General features: G+C 42.3%; 2 protein-coding genes across 2 annotated transcripts; both read left to right on the forward strand.

Annotated features, from left to right (window-relative positions):
- Nucleotides 1-616: 616 nt before the first annotated feature.
- LOC119648914 lies at nucleotides 617-1,667 on the forward strand. The gene is made up of 2 exons (XM_038050820.1): nucleotides 617-867; nucleotides 1,120-1,667. Exons 1-2 carry the CDS (start codon nucleotides 664-666, stop codon nucleotides 1,576-1,578), a joined length of 663 nt encoding a protein of 220 aa, XP_037906748.1. The 5' UTR covers nucleotides 617-663; the 3' UTR covers nucleotides 1,579-1,667.
- Nucleotides 1,668-7,410: 5,743 nt separating this feature from the next.
- Nucleotides 7,411-8,383, forward strand: LOC119648693. Its single transcript, XM_038050499.1, has 2 exons — nucleotides 7,411-7,689; nucleotides 7,835-8,383. The coding sequence occupies exons 1-2, from the start codon at nucleotides 7,480-7,482 to the stop codon at nucleotides 8,237-8,239; spliced, it is 615 nt and encodes a 204-aa protein (XP_037906427.1). The 5' UTR covers nucleotides 7,411-7,479; the 3' UTR covers nucleotides 8,240-8,383.
- Nucleotides 8,384-9,949: the final 1,566 nt, after the last annotated feature.

Consider the following 9,949-nt stretch of genomic DNA (forward strand, 5'->3'; position numbering starts at 1 on the left):
ACTTATGCTGGTCTCCTTTCTGGGACGGTGTAATTGGAGAGTTCGGGGTCTTAACTTTGCTGAGCATGTCAGCCCGTGAGCCTTTACCTCGTTTGGAACGTTTGATAACCTTCCGTCTTATCTTCCAGCGATCTTTCTTCATACAAGGTATCTTTCTCCGCGGCTTATTGAGTTCCGTTGGAATGTTCAGGTTTTTCGAAAAAGCAGAAATAAATGTTTCGAATGGTATTCTAAAAAGGTTCTAAGTTTTTGTTACCAATTGGATCTTTCAACGAATTTTAGATAAGCTTATTATAAGGTGCAAAGGTCTGTTGTAACGCTGGGACATTAAAGATGAATACGAATTGTGTCCGCAATTTATATATTAAAAGTAAGTGTAGTAAGCAAATAATTAAAAATAAAAACTGCCGCTCTAAATTTAATAAGATGTATTTTCAAAGTACGCTGTTACGTAGCGACAATCAGATCAGGCAAAGTAAAATTTTAATTTGGAAAATAAACAGCCTTATCAGTCTGGGAAACTCCATTCAAAATGTAATTCACCAGCATCGTCTCTAGACAGATTGTTTGCCTATATAAACACCAGGGTGGCTAGATTACAGCATCATTTACACTGCTGTCTCTCAATCAGTTAAGTTCATCAAAATCTAATCAATTGCAAAGATGAATCTAAAGTTTGTTGTTCTTTGCGTATGCCTGGCAGTCGTATCAGCTGTTAATATACCAGCTGTAGACGATCTCCGCGAGGCGTTTGAAACTGAAGACTCTCTCTATATTCCTATCTCCGACGTAGAAGCCGAACAACTAAGACTGCCAAGAAGCTCCCACATACCCCGGAAGAGGCTACCCCAGCTTGAGGAAGATACAGTAAGTAGTTTTGTCAGTTTTAAAGTGAATGCTCTTTAAAACAAAAGAAAATTTTTATATTTTTATTTCTGGATTTATTTTGCTTCCCCATTTATTTATTTTAATTTATTAAATATGCAAAATAAAATTGAAGATTACTTCAAATTAAAGACAATTTTATGTTTTTATTGAGATGAGATTTGTTAAAATATTTCCACTACACTACTAACTGCAGATAAAATTCTTAAATTAACGTCAGAATATTCCTTCAAGGCAAGCGATGATTGGGAAACCGAGCAGCTGAGGCTACCAAGAAGTATTCCAAACATTGAATATCATCACCAGCATCATCATAAACATAAGCGGCCACACCGTAGTCTAGATGAAGCTTTTGAAACTGAAGATGCCTATTACATCCCAATGTCAGATGAAGAGGTTGATTCACTTCGACTTCCAAGGAGTTTGGATGAACTACAAAAAACAATTGAATCGGAAGGTCTCATCGACAATGTAGAATCCGGTCGTGCCAAACGACAGATCTTTGCACAAGGTGGAGGAAGTCCAGGAAAAGGATATGACATCTATGCCCAAGGACGAGCAAAATTATGGGAGAGTCAAAACCAACGAAATAGCCTTCATGGAACAGCTTCTTATAGTCAACATTTAGGTGGCCCATATGGTAACAGTCGGCCAAATGTAGGCGGTGGATTAACTTTCACACATCGTTTTTGAATAACTAAAAGTAGCTATATTTTAACTTTTTATTTTAATTTCTTTAATTTATTAGTATTCAATAAATAATTCGATATGTTTATAAATTCTAAGTTTTTTTAATCTTTTACTTAATGAATTAATTGAATACTCAATTTCTTCCTTGAAACCGCATTTTAAATTAATATTCGGTAAAACCAGGGAAATTCAAATATTTTTCCTCAAATCCAACATGATCAACTGAAGAGTCTAACGTATCTCAAAAACAGCTGTCATGGTAGAAATCTGTCACAGAATGACAGAAAAGATTGACATTACTGTATGATTCCCAGCATTTGAAGATGGGCTAGATAGGCCATGGCAATTCGTTCGTTTCTTTATCTCCTGGTGTTTGGGGCTTGGGGACTCCATTTGACTGCAACAGCATTTCCTCTTTTTTTTACTACAAAGCATTTTTCATCCCTCCCATTATCCTCTTTCCAGTTTTCTACATTCCTTTTCGATTTCACTCTAATCAAACGTATTTTCAATTTAATTCTAAAAGACCACCTAATCATTATGCAATTCTTTATTCTATTCAACATCATCATTTTATGTACTTTCCACTGTTAGTATTCAATGGAGTTCATTTTTACTAAACAGTCGGTTGCCGTCAATAGGGCACCAATTGCTTATGTACAACTGTGAGACTATTAGTATGTACGGTAATATTTGCGTGGAGGTAAATGAAACCTCTACTTTTTGTCATTGCGTATGGCATTCACAAGGTCCTTTGTTTGTGACTAGTGACGCAAAGCAAAGGGGAATGGAATTATTGTACTTTTCAAGGAATATAAAGCGTGAGGAAACTATAGTGAAAGTAGTACAGGAAAAGGAGAAACATCATTAGTGTTTGTTTTGGTGATTTGAAAAAGTTGCGAGGGTGTCACGTCCCTTAGGCAGTATTGTGTCAGCCCAGTGCTGATTCGAAGCAAATTTTCGGCCCGAGTTGCTGCAGCAGTGGATATTGGGACCTCTCACGATACCATAAACTCCGTTAGTATATCCACATGAAGCAACCAAAGTTATGCCCGAAGGAAAGTATGAACATGTTACAACTTGGTGAATATTTAACTTGGAGGGTCGAATTTGATCTGCACTACTAATTCTAGCGAGTAACAACCGAAGCAAATCCGCAAATATAGACCCGTGTGCCAAGATCAACCTTCAGATTTATTTGGAAGAGCACCCGAAAGTCACTCCATATCCGCATTGTCCTACATTAACATAAAGCAAGGGTGCTGAATATGGTTTTGTGTGCTGACTACATAAACCTGCATCGGATTGTGCCCTCGGTAGCTAGCATATGCGCCTGTGGGAAAGGTTTTCTTTGCCAATCACGTTTTAGCGATCCTCCAAGCAAAAAAGTGCCGATTGCCGTCGCTCGCCAAGCTTTTGATAAATTCGGATAAAATATTAATTGAAAAATGGGGGTGCTTTTTGAAATGGTGAGTAAGGTTACGTGGAAAGGTGCCCAAGCGAGTTCATGATAATAAGTTTCAATCGTTCGCAGAGAAGCTGTTAATTGTCATATCAGCAGCGTGTCTTTAAAGCTGGATAGTTGGGCTAGCACCAGGGGCGGAAGTTTTAACAACAAGTCAGCAGGACGAAGCCTTACACACCACCATGCTCATCCTGCCGAGACAAAGAGGGAAATCTGATTTCAGACCAAATGGGCATATTGGAGCGATGGGTTGAGTACTTTGATGAGCTACTGAACAACCAAAACATCGGCGAGTTGGAGGTCCAGTCAAATGAAGACAACGGACAAATACTGCCACCATCAAGTTTAGGAGCAACAGTCCGTGCAATTCATCGGCTAAAAAAACATAAGTCTCCAGGAGCCGATGGAATTACGGACGAATTGGTTAAATATGAAGGCGACCAGTTATACCAAGTGGTTCATCAACTTGTGCTCAAGGTATGGGACAGCGAATCAATGCCTGAAGACTGGCAAAAAAGCATTATCTGTCTCATACATAAAAAGGGAGATATCATGCAGTGCAGCAATTATAGAGGTATCACGTTGCTGAGTACCATCTATAAGATATTCTCCGCTATCTTGCCAGGCCGGGTAGCCCCATACACACAGAACATCATTGGCCCATACCAAAGAGGCTTCACTCCAATCAAATCAGCAACAGATCAGATGTTCTCTCTGCGGCAAGCGATGGAAAAACTTTTGAAATATGGACAACAGTTGCACCATCTATTCATCGACTTTAAAGCCGCCTATGATAGCATAGCTAGGGTAAAACTGTACACGGCCATGAGAGAATTCGGTATCCCGACGAAATTAATAAGACTGACTAGGTTGACCCTGACGAATGTGCGAGGCCAGATAAAAGCACCAGGATCACTCTCAAGACCATTCCACATCAACAACGGTCTACGACAAGAGGATGCCCTATCATGCATCCTCTTTAATCTGGCCCTCGAGAAAGTGATCCGTGATGCTGAGGTAAATGCAAGAGGTAGGATCCTCTTCAAGTCCACCCAACTACTGGCCTATGCTGACGGTATCGACATCATGGGAAGAACGACCGGAGATGTACAAACTGCCTTCATCCAGATCGAGCAGGCGGCGCGAGATCTTGGGCTGCACATCAATGAAGGCAGGACAAAATATATGGTGGCAACGTCAGCACCGAAGACGAACCAACCAACAACATCAAACCGCACTGATCAAACAGGACGAGTAAGGATAGGAGAATACAACTTTGAGACCGTTGACAATTTCTCCTATCTAGGATCGAAAATCACAACCGATAACAGCTACGATGATGAAATCCGCGCACGGTTGTTTTCACCTAACAGAGCCTAGTTCAGCTGATAAAAACGGCAAAAACTTACAAAGCACTTGCTGTCAGTCCTTATGTTCTCCTCAGAGACTTGGGTTCTTAGCAAGAAAAATTGCGAACTCTTGGCCGCGTTCGAGAGAAGAATCCTCCGAAGAATTTTTGGCCCCCTACATGAGGATGGACAATGCCGTAGCCTACATAACGACCAAATCTATGAGCGATACCACGGCCGTCTGCTTGTGGATAAAATCTGGCTCAACAGGTTACGGTGGACGGGTCACTCAATCAGTATAGATGAAGATAATCCAGCCTGGAAAATCTATAAGGGCAATATCTATTGTATAGAAAGAAGACGAGGCGGACCCTGCTTGAGATGGAGCAATTGCGTAGGTCAGGACACCAGATAGCTTTTAGGGATACCTAATTGGTGGACGTCGACGCAAAACCGGAATGTCTGGAGTTCCTTACTGGCGCAGGCGTATACCGGAAACCGGTTGTTACGCCGTCGATGATGAAGAAACCCAAGTCACGAAAGGGCTTGAAAATTGGACTACCTATTTATGAGCTTTCATGTGAGTAAGGTGAGCTAACATTTCACCAGGTACATACTATTCCCCATGAAATTCTGAGTAACTGCGCTGAAAGTTAAACTCAATAATAAGGGAATACTGCCCTCCGCTGTTTAAATTATTGACACTCATGGTGCAACGCAGTATATATAAAATAATAACTTTGTGATGAATGCGGCTTTGAAGCTTCCCTACATCCGGTGAGAATGATAAGGACAAGCTTTTTGACACCATTTGGCTAGACAAGCTGACTATCTTGCTTCTGTAAAGCATAGCGATGTAACAACATAAGATCAACTCGCCTCTATTGTTACGCGTTTCGCTGTGCTCCACACTAAGGCCACTTCCCCATGCTTCCCGCGGAGCGGGGGAGGGAAAACTGACACCGATGTGCCAGGAGGTGAAGGAACCAGCGAGAAAGATTGAAAAAAAGCTGTTCCCATCCATGTGAGTGGAAACATCAACGCGGGGAAAAGAGAATGTACGAACAAGCCCTAGCTTGACATCCGAGAATGTACGAAGCCCTAGCTTGACATCCGACCGCTGCTGCGGGAGTTAGAGGTATAATTTGCCATCCTTTACGAACTCCTTTGGAAAACAAATCGAATTAATCGAGGTTCTCGCAATAGGCTCCTCCGTTCGTTGTTTCAAAATGGCTTCACCAAGTTATCTCACCTTTTGATTTGTGTACAGGACAAAAAATGTCGAATGGTGGAGACTCGATCCTCCGGTGGCCAAGTATGGGCATGGGACTCATTGGCATGGTCAGTGAGCCGAAAACGGGCATTGATTGTGGACACTGGAGGGTGAAGTTCATGAATGCGAGGAAGAGCATATACGTTGTCTCCATACCTAAACCTTACTTTAGGTATTATTCCCCTCGATTCAATTTCATTTTTGATTGATGACATGAGCCTTACGGTGAGTAACAGCGAGCTACTCCCGAAGTATTTTTGTAGAATCTATCCCGAAACGTAAAATAGTTTTCCTTCATGCAGAGCTTGGCAAGGTTTGCATAGAATCGAACATTTCTTCTCCATTCCGGACTAGATCCAAACTGGTTCAGCCATCTCTCGAGTTCGAAAAATAACTCTTTCAGTGGTGTGTTGGGAAACAAAGTCTTCACGTCGAATGACACCATCACCTCGACCTCACCCATCCTCTCACTGCGTTGCAGCTTTTGTATTAGTTTATGGGAGTTAGCCACTAAATGCTTACTATTCGTCGTCCCAAGGGCCTGGCACTCATTGATCAACCACTTGGCGGTGTTGTACATCGGTGAGTTCGAGTCCACAATAATTTCCCGCATCTCGTCCTCCTCCTTGTGGATTTTCGGTTGGAATCTGATTCTTAGAAGCGCTGGATTAGGCATTCGGATTCGCCCAATATTCGGGAATACCGCACTAGCTTCCTTCAACGCTCGATCGAGCCTTTTGGCAGATTCGGGAAGCGGGTTCTTTCGCAATTCGGAGAAGTTTCCACTTTCCAGTTTCTAAAAAATAGCCTGGTCATACTTATCTTTGTCCATAACCAGGACGTTGTTCCCCTTGTCCGCCTTGAGAATCTACAACGGTTTATCACGAAGTTCACGTATAATCGCAATTATTTTTAGTAGCTTTGTACCAATGAAAGAGGTAAGTTGCTCCCGAAGTATATACTTACATTGAAAACTAAAAATTGTAGTTTGGAGGAAGCTACCCTTGTCTATCAATATTAGTAACCTCTTCTACACCTTGAGCTGAATAAGAGACATGAGCGGAATTGGCTCTCGGCGAATCAGAACCCGCGAACCAAAAAAGGCGTTAAACGGTTGGTCAAACCAAGGTGCTCCATGCCAAAGCTTTTTGTACTGACGGCATGGTTGACAAAGCCGCAGAAATGCCCTTTTATTTTTCTGGTACAGAAGCCATGGGTATGATTTGGTAGAGTTTATGGTATTGGGTCAGTTAAAGGAGCTACTGTCTTTTACGTTGAAAGATTAAAATTATTAGAGGCAATCATGCTGAAGCCTAAGACCTAGTTGCCAAGTGGAAAATGTCGTAGTCGCTATAAGTAATTTGTTAATTCATTCCGGGATTTTATACGGCACACAATTGAAGTGCTGTCTCGCCATTCGAAAGCTCTAAAATTAAATCCTTTGGAAACGTCATCAATTGTATCAGAATTGCTAGGCATATAGTATCAAATGAAAAAGATCCACAGGCGTTAAAAACAATTTAGTCGTCATCGGTACGTTTACTAGCAAACATAAATACGGAAAATGAAAATGTACTTCCCAAAGTACCGAGCTACATTGATTATAACCGGTTCATTGTTCTATGGATTTGGTAACAAGAAAAAAACATTATCACTTTGGGAAACTCCAGTTCAAATGTAATCCATCAATATTATCTTATAGAACTCAGAGCAGATACTGTGGGTACATATATAAGCGCTTAAATCGCAATTGCTATCAGTATTATTGCCGCTTCTGACTCTCCATCAATTAGTTTGCGAATATAATCCCCTCTAAAATGAATCTCAAGTTTGTGATCTTTTGGGCACTTTTGGCGTACGTATCTGCTGCGAATCTGCCAAAGCCAGCTATGGGCGATCTCCGTGAAGCTTTTGAAACCGAAGACTCTCTATATATTCCAATTTCCGACCAAGAAGCCGAGCAATTGAGACTGCCAAGAAGTTCTCATATACCGAAACGGAAGATACCGAACTTTGAAATAAATGGAGTAAGTGAATATCTAAGATACCAATCCCCAGAGCAAAAAAATAGTTATTACGATGATGAAGCCGATTGACACCTTTAGAACTTCATCATCTAATGAACAAATCCAATTTCTTAAAATATGTTTACAAAAAATTAATTAATTCCAGGCAAGTGACGATTGGGAAGCCGAGAAGCTCAGATTACCGAGAGATATTCCTGACATTGAACTTCATCATAAACACAAACGGCCCCGCCGTCAGTCCGAGAAGGCTTGTGAAATTGACGAATCCAATGACGATCCACAGCCAACTAGACAAGGGAATCGAGAACCACCTGAAAAATGTGAGAATAAAGATGAGGGAGACGGAGAACGCAAATTATTCATTGAAGGTGGGGGTAGTCCCAAACAAGGATACGACATTCACATCGAAGGACGACTCAAATTGTGGGAAAGTCAAAATCAACGAAACAGCCTTCATGGAACCGGTTCCTATAACCAACATTTAGGCGGTTCTTTTGGTAGCAGTCAACCCAATTTTGGTGGTGGATTAATTTTTACACATCGATTTTGAGTAACGAGGCAAATGCCATTTAAACTGACCCCCATTACCGCCTTAAGTTAATGTATATGTATAAATTGTGATTCTCATTCTATCCACACTTTTAACTTTATACATCACTAATTGCTATATAAGTGAATAAATTATTAGAAATTATGTGGACCGTGATAATGTTTTGCTAAGAAGTTGTCCATTCCTCAAACTATTGCAATGGCGGTTAAAGGGTAGTATAGGTCCCAGGGCGAAACGTGGATTAGTACCTACGATGGAGCATAAAACCTGGGAAATGCCTGCTGAACCAACACCAACAGCTCTACTACCAAACCCTATCTCCACCTCCACGTGGTGACCGCTGGGAGCTCTTGCAGACAGAGAAGGATGAAGGCGAGTCTCTCGCGCCTTAAAACGGGACAAACTGTACCAACTGGTCCTCCAGGTTGGGGGTTGGGTAGGGCTGACAACCCTACACGGAAAACCGATGTTACGGAGCCACGAAAGGAGCCTCGGACAGGATGGACTTTAAAACGACGCACCCGGCAACGACAACGGATTAACGATCTGCGCATTTGCTCATGGAACGTGCGCTCCCTGTACAGAGATGAAGCTGATGAGCAGCTAGCCGATACCCTGTCCCAATATAGGGCTGATATAACAGCGTTACAAGAGATGCAATGGACAGGGACCGGTTTAATGGAGAAGAGCCACTACACCATATATTATAGCGATCATCCAGTAAACCATGTGCTCGCAGTAGGTTTGCTGTTATCGGCTTTGAAAACATAAGCGAACGGCTATGCACTCTGCGCTTGCGAGGCAAGTATAGAAATATAAGCCTCATTAACGTTCACGCCCCTACAGAGGAGACTGCAGCGTCGGAGAAGGATACCTTCTACGAGGCAGTAGAAAGAACCCTCGAAGCCTGTCCCAGATATGATATCAAAATCATACTTGGGGATTTTAATAGCCAAGTAGGGAAGGAGCCCGTATTCAGGCTCCCATAGCTTACACGAAAAAAACAAATGATATCGGACTGCGGATTATAAAACTAACAGGGTCACACGAAATGGTTGTTGGAAGTACCTGGTTTGCGCGGAAAGCGGTCCACAAACACACGTGGGCGTCTCCAGACAGGGCCACTTTCAACCAAATTGACCACATGTTGATCGAACGCCGCAACCTCTCAACCTTGATGAACGTCAGAATATATAGGGTGGCCAATATAGACTCGGATCACTATCCCGTTGGCATGGTGCTCCGAGCTCGAATAACGATACCACCTAGAATCCCCTCTGACAATCTGACAATCAGGTGAGAGTGAACACTGAAGCCATCCACAACACAACCCTCCGCGACACTTATAAGGGGGAAATGGATGCCAGAATAACTGCAGTCAACAGAGGACCTGAAGATGAAGCATCAACAAATGATCTTCACAATCACCTGAAGCACGTTATCATGGATACGGCCACAAAAATTACCTAGCCCCAGTCGCAAAAGGAGTCGGAACGGCTGGTTCGACGATGAATGTAAGCTAGCAACGGAACGGAAGAATGCGGCATACCGAGTAATGCTGCATTCTCAAAGAACGCGGGCACGCGCAGAGACTTATCACGAACTCCGTCGAGCGGAGAAGCGACTTCACAGACGGAAAAAGGAAGCCTGGCAGAACCAACAAGTCTGTGAACTAGAAAAGTACAGGGAGCAACCGCACCAGGCGCGCAA

This window comes from Hermetia illucens, chromosome 2, assembly GCF_905115235.1.
Source record: "Hermetia illucens chromosome 2, iHerIll2.2.curated.20191125, whole genome shotgun sequence".
Lineage (NCBI taxonomy): Eukaryota > Metazoa > Arthropoda > Insecta > Diptera > Stratiomyidae > Hermetia > Hermetia illucens.

Bases quoted from the DNA above. Each gene is read 5' to 3' on its own strand.
- LOC119648914 (XM_038050820.1), top strand. From the start codon at position 664: ATGAATCTAAAGTTTGTTGTTCTTTGCGTATGCCTGGCAGTCGTATCA. The intron at 868-1,119 runs GTAAGTAGTTTT...TATTCCTTCAAG, and splicing joins CCCAGCTTGAGGAAGATACA to GCAAGCGATGATTGGGAAAC.
- LOC119648693 (XM_038050499.1), top strand. From the start codon at position 7,480: ATGAATCTCAAGTTTGTGATCTTTTGGGCACTTTTGGCGTACGTATCT. The intron at 7,690-7,834 runs GTAAGTGAATAT...AATTAATTCCAG, and splicing joins CGAACTTTGAAATAAATGGA to GCAAGTGACGATTGGGAAGC.